The sequence below is a fragment of the Branchiostoma lanceolatum genome, chromosome 3 (genome assembly GCF_035083965.1).
Source record: "Branchiostoma lanceolatum isolate klBraLanc5 chromosome 3, klBraLanc5.hap2, whole genome shotgun sequence".
Lineage (NCBI taxonomy): Eukaryota > Metazoa > Chordata > Leptocardii > Amphioxiformes > Branchiostomatidae > Branchiostoma > Branchiostoma lanceolatum.
This window is the reverse complement of record NC_089724.1, coordinates 10,138,770-10,155,557: the sequence shown is the minus strand read 5'-3', so window position 1 is coordinate 10,155,557 and position 16,788 is coordinate 10,138,770. Positions and strand designations below refer to the sequence as shown.

The 16,788-nt window shown below is 39.9% G+C and overlaps 2 protein-coding genes across 3 annotated transcripts; one reads left to right on the top strand and one right to left on the bottom strand.

Annotated features, from left to right (window-relative positions):
* The first annotated feature begins 99 nt into the window (after nt 1-99).
* LOC136430145 (uncharacterized) lies at nt 100-4,965 on the top strand. Its single transcript, XM_066420468.1, has 4 exons — nt 100-615; nt 982-1,179; nt 1,754-1,825; nt 2,081-4,965. Exons 1-4 carry the CDS (start codon nt 532-534, stop codon nt 2,120-2,122), a joined length of 396 nt encoding a protein of 131 aa, XP_066276565.1. The 5' UTR covers nt 100-531; the 3' UTR covers nt 2,123-4,965.
* LOC136430140 (cytosolic non-specific dipeptidase-like) lies at nt 3,043-15,832 on the bottom strand. Of its 2 annotated transcripts, none has more exons than XM_066420462.1 (14): nt 15,700-15,832; nt 10,794-10,917; nt 10,094-10,264; nt 9,487-9,567; nt 9,173-9,247; nt 8,730-8,810; nt 8,421-8,494; nt 8,045-8,119; nt 7,288-7,432; nt 6,642-6,741; nt 5,991-6,162; nt 5,424-5,509; nt 5,018-5,184; nt 3,043-4,143 (listed from the first exon to the last, which is right to left on the bottom strand). In XM_066420462.1, exons 1-14 carry the CDS (start codon nt 15,732-15,734, stop codon nt 4,096-4,098), a joined length of 1,434 nt encoding a protein of 477 aa, XP_066276559.1. In that variant the 5' UTR covers nt 15,735-15,832; the 3' UTR covers nt 3,043-4,095. The 2 variants fall into 2 exon arrangements, with proteins under 2 accessions (XP_066276559.1, XP_066276560.1); XM_066420463.1 differs by lacking the exon at nt 5,018-5,184 and adding an exon at nt 4,795-4,961.
* Nucleotides 15,833-16,788: the final 956 nt, after the last annotated feature.

Genomic DNA, 16,788 nt, shown 5'->3' with positions numbered 1-16,788 from the left:
GTGCCTGGTCACTTAGCTTGTATGTTTCCTCTTGCGTCTTGTTGCTATGTGAAGTAGAACACTTGTGTAACGAACATAATCAACAGTAAGAAACAGGATTAGTTACCATGATACAAACCAGCTGTATGCACAGTGACTAGACAAGACATGACCACATGGCCTGTTTAATAGTGGAACACATAAAACTCCCCTGATCTATAAAACAAGGTTATTCAACCAGGAGACCAACCCTCCTAATTATTTATCCAACCCAATCATCACATTTGAAAGCAACGTTTCTGTGAATGTTCCATTCAAGAGGGTTCAGTGATAAGGGCTACAGTCTCACAAACAAGTACAGGTTCTTTAGCTGCTAAGGAAACAATGGGCCAGCATAAGGCATCTTGCTACGATCATCATTCAACGTGATGAAATATCACGTTACTCATTTTATGCCGGAAAGCATGAATACTTGATGACCATGATTAAACGATGAGATGTGCTTCACTTGTCGAGTTAAAACGCGCATGCGCAACTGTATGACACCTGTGTATGCTAACACATAAGGTGAGCAACACTCACCGTCGGACATCATCAAGATTCATCCACATTCCAAGGCACTTGAACATGGCAGAGGTGGGTTCAACTTCCAAGTTTCTTGCTAACTTGAATAAGAATGATGCATTACAAATTTCTTGCCTGATATTTAAGCTGCTTTAAAACCGATGACCAAAGTTGAAATACAGGAGCTAGTACAGTATATACGTAGTTGTTATTCCAATGCATGTTATTTGCCGTACATTGTACCTGTTATGCAATAAACTTGACTATATGATGGTGGTCACTAAAACATTTCCTGTTTGATACTAGTCTTAAGATATAGCAGTCTTGACTGTGTGGTTGTTTTTCAAAACAATTTTACTACGAAAAGGTATACTTATCAATAAGAAGTTCATGTCTATGGGTGTTCGAATCCTTCCATGAACCTGTTGTTTCTGATAGGCTGCGGAACCATTGCAGGAAATACAGGTAAAGCCAGAAGAAATATCTGAAGAAAAGCCCACAGACAATCTACAGGAAACATCACAGGGAGAGTCACAGGAAACACAACAGCAGCCTAAAGCATCAGGAGTTGGCGGTGGACTATTTGATCTGATAAAGAAACTCAAAGGCTCGGAGGGCAAGTCAAAGAGTAAAGATGTGAGTATGATCACACAGGAAATAACCCTGACTCAAAGACTGATATTTTCCAGTTGTTTCTTCCGAGGAATTGAATACGAAATTTGGTACACAAATCCAGCTTACGCAATATTGAATTCAGCTCTAGAACGTCATGACTTTCTTATCATGTAGGTTGTATCATTTTAGCTGAAGGTAGCTGTGTTCTATGAGAAGGTACAGTTGTTTTATGAGAAATATGATACACAATAATTTATCTTTAATGAAGAAAGTACCGTAAGTTACAATCAAAGAATGGCAAACATGGAAGGTGAAACGTGTATCATTTTAGCTGAAGGTACAGTTGTTTTATAAGAAGGTACAGTTTTGTAAGAAGGTTGTTTTATAAGAAGGTACAGTTGTTTTATGAGAAGGTACAGTTGTTTTATGAGAAGGTACAGTTGTTTTATGAGAAATATGATACACAATAATTTATCTTTAATGAAGAAAGTACTGTAAGTTACAATCAAAGAATGGCATACATGGAAGGTGAAACATGTATCATTAAGTATTCTATTGACTGATGAACAATTATTGTACATCTGTCCTTGCTTAGGAAGCGAACGGACAATCTGACAAGTATGCAAAGAAGATGATTGAAAAGGCAAAGAAGAAAAAGCCAGAGAAAGTAGGTGACTTGTAGTTACTTCCCTTTTACTGAGTTATTTCTTTTTGTGTTTAGGCAAAAGCATTCAGTTCAAATTTTCATTTTCAATTGATGAACTAGTATTGTTTTTGCTGTATATTTGATGAAAATTTCTTCTTCAAACTTTATAAATGACACTGAATCTGTAGAAATTATATGTACCAGAAACTGTTGCCTGTATTGTTTGTTGGATAGTCAAAACTGAACATTAACAAAATCTGTTTGTTGTGGATTCAGCCAGCAAAGGACCGCGGAGGCTGGGAGGACTTCTTGAATTGAGGACCAGATGGGTTTAAACTTGATTGACAAATTCAGCTTGCGCAGACTCACAATTCGTCTTTTCTAAAACCTCAGCATTGTTGAAATGATTATTATAATACAAAATGACAATTTACAAACTACTCATGTACCTGCAAGCAGGCTTTTTTCTACATGAGTGTTATTTTCCTTTCTGTTGCTGTCTAGTCTTACAAAAAAATGAATGTACTTCCTATTCTGTGACCCTCTCACTCATCTTAATCAATGATCTGTTTATACTTCTTTTGTACAAGCGACTGGTTTTGGATAGGCTGAACCAGGATTAGATTTGCAAATGTTGCACAAAAATTGCATAAGAATTATATTTTACCAGTGAGACAGTATAGATGCTAGAATTAAATGGTTTGGTTAGGCAAATCTCAAGTGTTTATATCTCAGTAACACGGACATCTTTTCCTGTCCTTAATTAATAGATAATTTTTGTTACTTAAGTTCCAGCTGCTTTTAATTCATCACAGAATGCATGACCAGCATCGTTCTTATTTTGAGCCATTATGACTAGTGCTTTGTAATGTGATTGGGACACATGCACCTTGTATTCAAGAAATTAACATATTGAGCCTGACATTGTCTATTAGTCAGCAATACACAGGCAGTTTGTTTTGCTGAGGGCCATACTGTACATGTGAACGTGTCAATTACTGATTTCACATCCGAATTTTGTTTTCAATAATGGGTTTAAAATATAATTTGCAAACAGATTAATGGTTCTTGAATAATTTAATGGAAAGAGATAAAAAGGCAGGGGGGTGATAAATTTGAAACCATTGTATTGAAGATGTAAATAATTCAATTTGACATTTGCTCACATATATACATATAGTATTGGTCCTCCATCAGACTGTATATATACAAACACAACATTGTAAGTTGAAACAAAGTGAAGCAAGAGAACTTTTATTCACAACTCTAAATTTTTACAGTCCTCGAATTTGTCTGTTACTTTTACATGGGCCTCATATAGCTTGATCGACATTTTCTGACAACTTTAATATGAGTCGACTTACATGTACATGTAAGAGCAGGCTTTGGCTACAATAAGGCACTTGATGATTCAGTCACTTCTAAGACCTGGCCATCCTTAATCATACAATTGCATGGTAAATCCCCACAAATTGCAAAGTTGCAGCATAGCTGTGTAAGGTATTTACCAATGTGTCTGAAGATATAAGCTTGAGAGGCGGTCAGGTTACAAGAGTCCGATATTGGAATAGGAAATGAGTAAGCTTTGACTGTTATTTTGCTTTTTCAACTGTAATGCACAACATCAACTTATTCAACTGTAGCCTGATTGACATTGCGCTTATAGGGGCTATTACAGCCTCGGATAGCAGAGTTTGTGTTACACAGACTATTTCAACTGTAATGCACAATAAAAGAAACAGGGAGTCTCCTTGTGACTGACAGCAAATAAGACCATACAAGAGCTGTACCATTTTTTAAAACATTTTATCCGTGCCTTTCAGCATTATTTGGTCCAATGGAGATTTTTGAATCAATCTAAGATCGACAACATTGCCATCTTGAGGTAATACGTTATAAATATTCCCTTTAGATTTGATGATGAATATCTTGCCACTTAATGGCTGAATAAAGTCTGATATGATATTTCCACAAAATTTACAGAAGATTCACAAATCTTAAGTAACAATAATCATTCAAAGCAAATTCAATGATTAAGACAGAAGAGAAAGCAGCATAATCAACTAAGTATCTGATTTACGACTTATTCTTCTACACAAAAATCGCATTGAAGAAAACAATATTCTGTAAACCTGCAACACTGAATTTGATCTGTTTGACAAAATGATACCAAAGAAAGGGGAAGGCATTGAAAAGAAAGAACAGCAGTTTGATATAGCATGTATAAGCCTGGTCCTGTTTCTGTGGTTGTAGTGGAAATGTTGTTATGTTTCCTGGACTGTCCTTGGTCCTCACTCCAGCTGGGAAACCTCGTGGAGGTAGGCAGCGAGCAGTTTGGTCTGTTGGAGGGGATGAAGAAATGTTGACATTAGCAGGAAAGTTCATCTCGTAAAATTCATTATGAAGAATTAAACTGTTCTCCAACATAAAAAATGTAATCAGCTGAAGAAGACTGTTAGAACCAGTCGAAAATTCCGGTGAGTACATATTTTTGAGCTGGAGAACACTTTAATTCTTTGTAATATGTTGACATGTCAGTGTTTTTTTCCGAACTGGATATCATGTCTATGATCATAAAAGGAAGAAGTTCAAACAACTACTTATACATACATAGGACTGCTGAAAGTTATTACATTGCTGGTTTGAAGATTATATGGCAGCTGCTCAACATGATTTGGGGCTTTTTGCTCCAAGATGCTGGAACAAACCTACATCACGTTAGTTAAAATATAAACATTTAAGTGAAGAATTACTGATGCCAGTTTTGGGTCAGAGTTTGAAATTTTATGTTGGAAATCAATTAAAAATCTATAATTGCTGAGATATAGTATTCTTCTTGAAATAGCAATTATACAGGTCTGTAAAATCCTAATATTAGAGATTAAAAATTTGTTGTACGTTCTGTGTACTATGTTGATCAGTACTTGCAGGATATCTTTTATCCACAATACCATTGCAATCAACAACTTTAGTCAACATTTTAGACCTACCCCCATAAAATAGTTTTTCTTGTTGAACTTTTCATTCTGGGAATGGGCCCCATCATCGCATGCACCCATTGGGAGAAGCATCACGTTTTTCCCTGTCACATCCGCAAATGTCAACGTCACTGGAATACTACATCCATCCCTCGTCAAATCTGGCTCCACGCCCCAAACTAATGGATGAAATAGAAAATACACAATCATAATCAATAAGGCATGATCTACGTACCCCTTGGATGTAGTTCTTCCGATCAAATTTCTCGTTTTGGGAGTGTGCGCCGTCGTCGCAGGCGCCCATGGGCAGAAGCATAACGTTCTTGCCGGTGACCTCTTGGAAGGTCAAGGTCACGGGGATACTCCCACCCTCGCGAGTCAAGTCAGGCTCACAGTTCCAAACTGTTCAGATTGTGGATCAGAAAGGATGTTAACATATACGTTGCTCAGCTCATCTAGATGTAGACAATAGATGGTATCAACATCAAATATCAAGTGAATGTACCTTAAAGTTTCCTAAGTGTTGATTTGGGGAAAGAGTAAACATGTAATGTAATAAAGATTTTGGGTAAGTTCTCAAGCAAGAGCTCGATATCTTTTTGTCAGAATGTACAACACAATCCTCTCAGTATTTAGCTCACCAGTCTTGGTTGCCTTACGTCCTGCGATGTAGTGAGGATGGTTGAAGTCACTCACCCACGGCTTACCCCCATGCCCCATGGTAACACTGGAAAAAAGAGAAATTTTAAACAGAAACTAAAAATAGCAACATTTTTTACAAAAGGGAAATTAAAAACAGCAACTCATCGATCAGTTATAAAGGAGATTTTAAAAAAGGTTTAAAAGATTTAGATTTTAGAGTAACTGACAGCAACTCAGTTACAAATGAGATTTAAAAAAGGTTTAAGATTTTTAAAAAGGATTCGTCACATGTGATTTTAAAGAAGAAACCTGATTGGGGACATATTCCTTTCAATTCAAAATTTTATTATTGTAAAGTTTCCAATAGAGTATGCATCCCCTATAAAGTATGCACTCACAATTTGGGGGTGATCGCAGACCTGACCAAGGGAGCTAAAACGTTCAAGGGGAAAACCCCATTAATGTACGCACCCCTTGTCCAGCATTTTGGTGGCTCACCAGGAAGCTAACATGAGGACTTTTACTTAAGAATTTCTTTCCAGATAAATGCATGTAACATTCCTTACCTGATCTCGTTGGGGCTGCCGCTGTTCTTGTGCAGTTTGTTCAGGTAGTCCACCACACACTTCTCCACCTGGTCAGGCAGCATGTCCGGCACCAGGCGCAGGGAGAACTTCCCGATCACCTTCCGCGGGATGACAGTCTTGGCACCAGCACCGTCAAACGAACCCTCAATACCTGCAGCGGTGACAAATACAACATGTAGTTATAGTGCCGGTGCATCCCCATCTTGTATCAGTCAACGAAAGGGTATGTCACCCCATAAGGGGCTGTATAACCCGTAAGCACGTCGACTGATGATGATATATAACCTCCACTGCAATCTTTAGCAAAATATATGAACAAGTTCAATGCCGAGAAGTGGCCTCTTACAGCCTTGCATTGAGCGAGATCGTTAAAAAAAAAAGAACATCAAATCATGATCATCCAACTGAAAAAAGGTATGGAGCCAGTCTTTTATTACAACACACATGTTTCCATGTATCTTCAGTTTGCTGATGTAGCTATTTCTTTTTGGCTGTATTTGTTGTCTTCGTGCCTCATTTGCCATTTTCATAAATATTAAGTTTTAGATGCTTACACTCCATCATTAAGGACATGCATGACATGTGATATCAGTCTACAAATGTAAGCTGTGAAATCCTACTGGACTGTACCATGGAGGGAGAGGGTGGGGAACCTCCAGCGGTGCATGAGGATTCCTGCCTTGGTGTCGTGAAGGAGACGTTTGTGCCCCAAGTCTGCCCTGTAGGTCTCCTGTTCAGGTCAGAGGACAACCAAGGTCATGACACAAGTCTTCAAATGCATAATCAGATAGTACCATACTTCCATGTTTACAAGAATCATCTCTGTATTGCCTATACATGTAGGTATAAAAGATTCTTACATTTGATGTTGAGGTTTCATGGCAACTTAGAATCAATACTATTTCAACGTTGTGAAATTGAAAGGGAAGACAAAAATTCAACTGATGGTAGATTTTTTGGCCCATGAAACTCTTATAAATGAGGCTTCAAACTCCATTGCTTCATTCATTTCATTTATTACAATACCCTTTAGTCGTATCTTACAGGGTTAATCTTACATACAAATACAAACAGACATACATACAGATTGCAATATTAAAAGGAACGTATATATACATAATCATGACATAAGATGAACAGACTGCTATTGTTAACTTAACTTACGAATTACTAAATAAATGTGTGTTTCAAAAAGAAAGCAAGTGGGAAAGAAATTTCTAAAAATCACAAGATCAAGGAAGAGTCCACAGTTGAAAGAATATCCTGATAGTCTGACCATGTCGAAGTCGATGGGTTCGTATGATGCCAACTCCTCGTCTGTTACCGTGGTGACCATCTCGTTGATACCTGGCACCTTGATGTTACCCTTGGTGTCCACCAGACTGGACATCAGACCTATCAGGTCAGTCATGGCCTCATGACTGCACATGGGGGGTGGGGGGGAGAACATTTCCTAGTTATCAGCTTTCCTAGTTAACATATATCATAGTTCATACAGTAGTCACTGAATAGACGAATTTGAACGGAAAAAGGGAATAGTTATCGACATTGTATAGCGATATCTGGAAACGTTTGACGGCATGTGTGCAGGCACCAGACCGCCCACAGGAAGTGAATAGCCGGGAGACACCATGCTCCATGACACAGGCCGGGGTTCGGGGACTGTCGTTCAAACACATTCTATTCTTAACAGACATGCGCAATTGCATAGACAGTTTGTGAGTTAAATCTCCCCTATGACGACATCAGTTTGTGTCGTTCAAATTCGTCTATTGAACAAAGTGTCTTAACTACCACAGTGGATCTATGATGCACTTATGTAGGAAATCCTATCGACCAGTTAAAATACCAGCAATGATAGAAAAATTGTCCTTTGCTGCTTTCAGAGAATATATCATCAAGCAATCTACACACACATGGTTGTTGGTACAATGCTCTGATGTTATTTACTTGTTAAGAATAGATGATATTCAGTGAGTTGTTATCTATGAAAATCTTCTTTCAAAAAAATAATATAGAGATGTTAGTCTTACACAGATCCACCAAACACTCCAGAGTGCAGGTCTTTAGTAGCACACTGAACCTCCAGGAAGAAGTAACAGATTCCCCTGCAGGATAGAAAAAGTACAGAAACAATCAAAGATAGGCTTTTGATATCTCTTCTCACAATGGCATCTAACTATAATAGAAGAAGACATGTTGAGAGCTAGTTGTAAAAAGCCAAACTTAAAACATATCAATGTCAGAGGCTATGTTTATGTTACCACAAAAATTAACTGCAGAAATATTCCAGTTACAGGAATTGGCTGGAAGTTCTCAGATACTTGCTACCAATTGTCATTATATTTGTGGTATACATCAGACTGACATTGTAATTGACATAATATCTCAGGGACTGTTTTGACCCACCTGAGTCCATATGTGATGCAGGGTTTGTTCTTCCCAAGCCAGTAGTTGTCAGAAATGCACACATAGTCCACATCCTAGGAAAGAGTAACATTTCAAAAACAGAAAAAATGTTGGCATGTAAATAAGTGGCCACATTTAGGACATGCAGTCATTGTAAGTAAAACTTCAAATATGCACCACGTCTCAAATCACACCTAACATGTGAGAAACTTCTGTATAGAGATTAGGACACACATATCTAAAGGAGATAGGATACAGTCATGGGTTATGTGTTGTATCTGTTGTGTGCCTTTGCCTGCTTGTCCATACCTTGAGGAAGCTGTCTTTCTTAGAGATCAGAAGATCATCCAGCCCCTCCGACCCTGACTCCTCCATCCCCTCAAAGATGAACTGATCATGAAAAGAGATTCATTTGTGAGTCAATTATCATGAAGACATGAATCTATCATGTTTAAAATTAAACAGTTTTATCTGTGAAACAGTTTACATTCTGACAGCAGTCCATTGTGTTATATTTTCAGGCATAATACACAACAAAATTAGACTGGTGCACTGATAGTTTGATATGATAAAGACTGATCATGTCAATGCACTGGTGCAAGGTGAAACATTGATCTACTAAGACCCTGAAACCTGAAGGATCTAAAACCTTTCCCTATACTTAGTCCTTCAGTCAACAGACATTTAATATATTATACATGAGCTTGCAGCAGGGAGAGGATTAGTAAAAGAACAGTCTCTCAGATTCACACCTTGAGGTTAACTGGGAGTTCCTGTCCGATCTTCTGGTAGGCCTCGATACAGTTCAACCAACCAAGCACAGGACCCTGAAAGAGTCATACAAGGTTCATTTTCTTAATAATAATGACTTACAGATTTACATTTTCTACTACTCAAATGAAGGGCTAAGCTTAGCTCTGTTTTTCATCCCCAATGTAGCTAAGAGTGTACAAATTCACAGAAGTATTTCCTATTTTTCAGACACAAGATGCAATCATTGATACAGAGTTTCTGGTTGATTTGTTTGTGTTACAAACCTTTATCCATACACAATTTCACAACGCACCTTGTCATCTGTGGAGCCCCTGCCGTACATTTTGCCATCGATTTCTGTCAGAACAAACGGCTCAGTGTCCCACCCATCCTCCTGGACAAAATCATAGGGGGAAAAAGAAATCTGTCAGACATTTTGTTTCCTCAGCCCTAATGTAAGTGCAGTTGAATCACAACTAGATTTTAAGAAAATACAATGTAAGAAATCATCAAATGCTATTGACTTGATCTAATAATGTGGAAGTATGGGAGAAACTTTTACAAACTAGGGGGCCAAAACCTACATCACTTCTTCATTACATCACAAGCTATCTGCCACGAAAAAAATCAAGACCATAGTACGTCCAGGTCAAAAGATACAAAAAGTTATGCTGCAGTACCAAGGTCACATACCAGGGGGCCCAAAATCGACCTTGACCTTCCCAACACCTACCCACATACCAAATATCGTAATCCATCCAGAGGTGCCAGTTATGCTGACTACAAGAGTCTGGAAACACAAACAGACACACAGACACACACACAGACACGCCAAAAACTATATCACCATTTTTCATGGAGATAAATATAGTGGACAGGTGTATCAGGTAGTAAAGGTAAAAATAATGGTAAAAATTCACCTTGTGGGCAGGCTGCACATCCAGATGACCATATACGGCAACAGTCTTCTTCTTGGGGTCCTTGCCCAGATATCCCAGAATGCATGGCGGCAGGGGGATCTCGGAGCCGTCCGGGTGTTTCTGCATCCCGAGGTCACAGAGCTCTACTGTGGCACCCAGGGCTTCAAGTTCCTACAGGAGTCATGGTATCACATTACAGACTGAGATATAAATATGATATCATCATGTCCTGTTCATATATCTACCTATGTAGGCAAATATGTATACAACTCTGTGCAAAAAACAAGACAATATCATGCATTCCTGACACAGCAGAAGGACTGTCCCATTCATTGTTTGGGAGCCCATGTTATTAATTTTCAGTGTAAAATCGGAAAATACTTCTTCATCAATTTCATGTCATGAAGTTCAGACTTTATTATTATAAGTTTATGGACTAACAGGGTCAAATTTTTTGGAAAATTTCTGTCCTGGGCCAGAGGGACAGGTCATATAGAGACAGCCCTAGACCATAGGGAACCCACTTTCAAACGTGGAAATGCAGATGGTAACCTTGATATGCCAAGGTCAAAGACACAGAAATGTTTGGCTACTGTTTTCTACAGGAAACAGAAGTACTAAGTACAAAGGTCAATAAATGTACGATCTATTATGATATTTTACAAGATATCTACTAGTATGATCCTTTTCATACATGTACCTTGGCTGTGTGCTTGACCATCCTGGTGACCTCCCCCCTGACCTCCGGCCAGGCAGACACACTTTTGATGGCCACCACATCTGACAGCCGCTTCACATACTCCTCCTGGTGGTCATCAATGTAACTGCAGGGAAGAAGAGTAACCTATTTTACATCTTAGTTTAAGTCTGGCTATGACTAAGTATAAACATCTTAAAGATGGTGTTGCAGAAAAGGTATTACTGTAAATCATGTACTGAATATCAATTTCAACAAGACATCATTACATCATGATCATAAGACTTTGAGAAAGATAGAATCATACATCATCATGATTTGATTTACTGATGATTATGATGATGATGATACCCTATTGCTAATATACGGTACCAAGTTCTAAAAGTATATTCTTCTCTTAGAGAAGATTTCCATACACCAAATGTGAAAAGACTTACATAACAACATTGTGTGGAGTGTGTTACTGTAACTCTTTGAAACTGAAAGTAATACCAACATTGGATCAGCTTGGAACATGCCCAAGACATGAGGTCACTCTTTCAGACCAACCGGCATCAGTGGACCAAAACAAGCTGTATGCACTAAAACTGAAACTTGTTTTCATCACTCTATTAATATATATCATTTCATCCAGACAATCACAGCATTATGATATAAGATTCTTTTAGACTACCATACATTTGATAAACCATTGTGGACTTCTTGCCCTACTATGAAAATATTCAGGATATTATATTTTTGCTAATAAAGGATGAAGGGAGAGGATATTGCAAATTATAGTGAAGCATCTGGCAAGTTTAACATCCTCGGCTACACCATTACATGTATCATACTGACTCTCACACATACATGTATGATCACACCTGCCTATGTGTGTCTAGGCTCTTGTGTTGTACAGCTACGATAAACACTAGAGGCACACAACATGATAAGACCAGTACTGTGTACAGCTTTGTGTTTGTTCTGGGTTAGGAAATACACACCTGCGCAAATATAATATCCTGTATCAAAATTAACTGCAATTTCTGACAAGAATTTCCAGGGCTTACCCAAATTTTCGATTGATGAACTGCAGTCATCAAGGAATGACATGCTTTGAAGAATATGTCTGCTTTCAATGTATGTAACATTTTTTGAAAGAATGAAGGTTGTCAAGCCAAAACCAGGATGAAAGTCTGATTAGGTTTACTAGTAGTACTGTAGTCTGAATCTCTCCTCAGATTCAAGAGTTAAGGATGCCATATCCTTGACAAATTCCATCAAATGCTCTCTCTGCTCCATATTACTGTGCTTAGAAATTTGTACAGTATTGTCTACATCATGTAAGGGAAAAACTTCTGACATGAGTTATGCAGCTACTTCATTTATGTTGTAGTATACAATGTTCTGAAGCATTCTGGTGGAACTTTGTGTAATGCTACACAGACCACATTTAGAGCACTAAACATACATCACTAAGTATGTAGGATTTTCTGATGAACCAAGGTTCCTTCTAAATAAATCAAAGCCACTTTCTTAACAGTTCCTGAAGTCAGTGTGGGTGTGCCCTAGTGGGAGCAACATGTAGATGGGTTCTGTACATGTGGAGAATCCATCCAGACTCACACCCGCTCTACCAGCATGTGGTACCAACAGGTTGGTACAAGCATACTAGTATTTCATTGGTTGTTTGCCATATCTCTACCTACACAAAATCAACAGCATTGAAGTGGTGAGGGCCCAGATATATTTAAGAGATCTATTAAATAAGAGGGTCTGCATAAGTCAAAGACTTCAAGTCACCCCCCATACAAATTACGTGAGTCGCCTCGCTACAAATCATGTGACTAAGACAGCTTTCCCTACGAATTCAACTTCAACTTGATTTACCCCCAGATAACCCCGCGAGGGGCAAAGTAGGGGGGGAGGAGGTCCCAGGCTAAGGCGGGCAGGCCTCCAGCCTGGCGCGGTATGACTCAACGGTGGGAGCCGTAACAACCGTGCCAGGCAGGGCGTTCCACTCGGGGATTGTGCGGGGGAAGTACTAGTATGAATATTTGTAGGAGTCTGTCCGGGTGTTACGTGGTTGAAATTTGAGCGTGTGGCGTGAAATTTGAGGAATTACGGGACATAAAAAACGGCTGCCTGTGCCTTACAGAAAAGAGCATGCAGACCCTCATTAAACCACACTGCATGTTTGTACCTCACTCCTCTTGCTAATACTTGATCTCATTTTGTTTGATTCTGCCTTGTTCCCCTACATTAAGTTACTATTACCTGGCACAGCTGCAAGACATTCCTTAGCTGAGGAGTTACTTTTTGTATGTAGTATTGCTAGTATTCCACAGAGGAAAGCCGAAAGATGTTCAAAGCCGTCCGTGCCCTCAAGGTTGGACTCCCTCAACCAACATTATCAGTGCACAACACAGAAGGCCAGTTCATCGCAACAGACATGGGAAAGGCGGAAGCAATCAGGGAATGGTTTCAGAAACAGTTCTCTGACCCAGATGGGGAAGAACTAGAACCGTTCCTGGGAGAGCCGAGACCACTGGAAGCACCGATCACAGAGATGGAAGTTAGAAATGCCATAAAGACCCTTAACAACGGACGCTCAGAGGGGCCAGATGGAATTAGCAATGAACTATATAAGTATGGGAGTGATGTCATATCACCAATCATTGCCTCCACCATTAACTATGCCTTTGAACACCACCATCCAATCGAATCCATTGGTCAAGGCACCCTGATCGCCCTGCCCAAACCCCAAAAAACACCTGGTCCACCTGCGAACCTTCGCCCCATTGTCCTTCTCAACAGCATAAGGAAAATCCTGTCTACTGTTGCTCTGCATCGTACAAGGGACAAAATAGACAGTTTCACCGGACCCTATCAAAGTGGGTTCAAGAGGGGACGCAGCTGCGCAGATATTGTGTGGGCTCAACGTATGTTAGTTTCTGTGGTCATGACCAAGCACTGGGACTTCTACAAGATGGGCATAGACATGTCCCGAGCCTTTGACACCATCAAAAGGTCCAAAATCCTGGAAGTGCTAGATCAAGCAGGATGCAACGATGATGAACTCCGACTGGTTAGACTACTACTGGCAGGAACCAAGCTGAAAGTCAGAGTCAAAAATGCCTACTCAGCAGACTTTGAAACCACTATTGGCTCCCCACAAGGAGATAGTCTATCCCCGGTGTTGTTCACCTGCTACCTTGCTTCTGCACTGTCATCTATACGGAGGAGTTCATCAAGACCAGACCCTCCAGTTTCCGGCCTAGGCATGCCACTAGAAATGGAATATGCGGATGACGTGGACTTCATTGATGAAGAAAAGGACACATTACAAAGACTCCTCCCAATAGCTGCCAAAACCCTCAAAGAGTCAAACCTGTTTGTCAACGAGGGTAAGACAGAATTTACACACATCTACCTGGCTGACACTCAGGAAACAGGAGAAAATGACGAAACTCTCCGAGGAGTGGAGAGCTGGAGGAAGAGTAAGGTCCTGGGATCGCAACTGTGCAGCTCCTCAGACATAGAGGCACGCTGCATCATGGCTAACATCGCCTTCCAATCGTTTTGGAAACTGTGGATCCGCAGGTCAAAGATTCCCCTGACTAAAAAGCTGCAAATATACAACGCAACTTGTGTTTCCATAATGCTATACAACTGCAACAGCTGGGCAGTGCCAAAGGCAGCATTGGACAAACTTGATGCATGTCATCGGAAACACCTGCGCAAAATCACAGGGTACCAATGGCCCCACAAGATCTCTAACAAAGCACTATATAAGATGTGCAACACCACCCAACTGTCAGTGAAAGTTCACCACCTAAGGTGGTGCATGCTAGGGCACATCCTCCGCATGCCCGAAGACACTCCAGTACAAAAGGCACTAGAATTTGCTACAGTGGGGTGCAACAAATACAAGGCCAGAAAAGGAAGACATTGCACAAACCTACTAAGTGTCCTAAAAACAGACCTCAAGAACAAAGGAATTGGAGACCTAAGAACAGCAAAGAAACTCAGAGAGCTACGGCAGCTCGCAGGAAAGAAGGCACAGTGGAAAGAAATGAAGAAAGACTGAATGCAGACAGAGGCTGTTTCCTCAACCTCTGAGCCGCAGAACACAGTGAATCATCATCATCATTGCTAAAGATGAGGATGGTTACATATTAACCACTGCACAACCTATAACATCTGTTGTATGCTAAGGTTGGAGGTGGGTGGACCCTAGCCGTGGCGACTCTTTAATCGGGTATATTTTGCTGTATGTCTAAAGACTCTTTTACATTACCCTCACAAGAGGGTAATGTAAAAGAGTCTTTAGACATACAGCAAAATATACCCGATTAAAGAGTCGCCACGGCTAGGTGGACCCCAGCTTACGTGCCATGTATTTGTTTCCCCATCGTCTTCAATCTGCTAAAATCTTCGAGAAAATTCCAAGCATCACGGGGGAGGAGGGAGTCTTCAATTTCATGACAGAGCTATGTCTCGCCTATCTCTAAAAATCATACATCCTATCATTCAAGAGGAACGCAAGCAACAATAAGAACCAAGACAATAAAGCCCAGAAAAACAAAATTCAATGCCCGCGTTGATTGGGGCAAAGCAAACATCTCAGCTGGAATAGCTCAATGCTTTTTTTTTCTTTGTCTAACAGCCCTGACAGTTTCGGTGACATCATATGCTGACCTTTCACTTTCAGTACCCAATACAATACTAAGTGTTTGTGACTTGTTATGTACCAAGCATGCCCCCCCCCACACACACACACACTACGTTCGCAGCTGTGATACGGCGCGAACGCGATTTTTCTCTGATTTTTCTCCTTCTGCATGCAAGTCATCTTTACACACACTAACACACCTGTCTGGTACCTTCATGTAGTCTACAATGGTGAAAAACAAGCCCGCAGACTGACCTGAAAATTTTCTGCAGGAACTCGGGGGCCGCCATCTTGGATCAGAGGATGTCACGAGGTGTGCGGGTGATTATAAAAACAACATCCGCAAACGACGAAATTTATATATCTGAAATCTGTTACGAACAGACGTAGCAGAAGAGTTACATATTACAATAAAGTACTCTTTTTTCAAATGTTTGATTGAAATATATGTAATGTTCCTGCAATTTGAGTAAAATTTGTCTAAGAACAACGATTTGTAAATGGCACAGGCCAAATTGCCACGCCCCCTCCGACAACAAGCACGTGTTTTGTTCGCCATCAGAATATTATCACTGAACGTTGGCACTGCTTCAAACTATGATTCGTCACATGATGAGTTTGATTGTGTTACATTTCATAATGTTTGTTTGTCAAATAATGATGACGATGTTGCAATCAATGAGTAAACATTGTTCATTTTCACATGTAGACGCGTACATCATGAAACTTTTATTTCAAATGAACATGTTTATTACGGCTTCAAGATAAACTCTTGAGTACATTGAATACGTCATAAGAAAGATATCACACAGTGCAAGATCTAGCACACGAGTTTTCGCCCTAAGAAGACTTAGGACCCTTATAAATAACGCTGTAGGCGAATTATAGTTGACAAGGGACCCAACAGGCCTTTTGAAAACCAACGTAATTCAGTACCATACTTGTACTACCAGGCTAATCTCAATAAAATCGATCAATTTATCGATTGATTGATTGATTGATTGATTGACTGACTGATTTATCTCTATCTCTAGGTGCATGCATGTGTGCGTGGCTTTCATTACTTCATTTTCGGCAATGAGTGCATCATTTTAGAAGAACCTTTCTCCACGGGTCGCCACCGTGACATGTTTCAGACTGGCCTTTACATCTGCTAGATGTCCTCTGTGGTTTGACAGAAAGCCGACAAATACTGACTACTCAGTGTAACACGCAACCCTCTTGCCTTGTCCGCCATGTTCAACGACCTTGACTTCAAACCAATATGGTGCTTCTTTCAGACCGGAAGTGCTTACCTCGACTGAACTATTGCAACTACGCGGGGTTGACTAATGTGAATTTGAC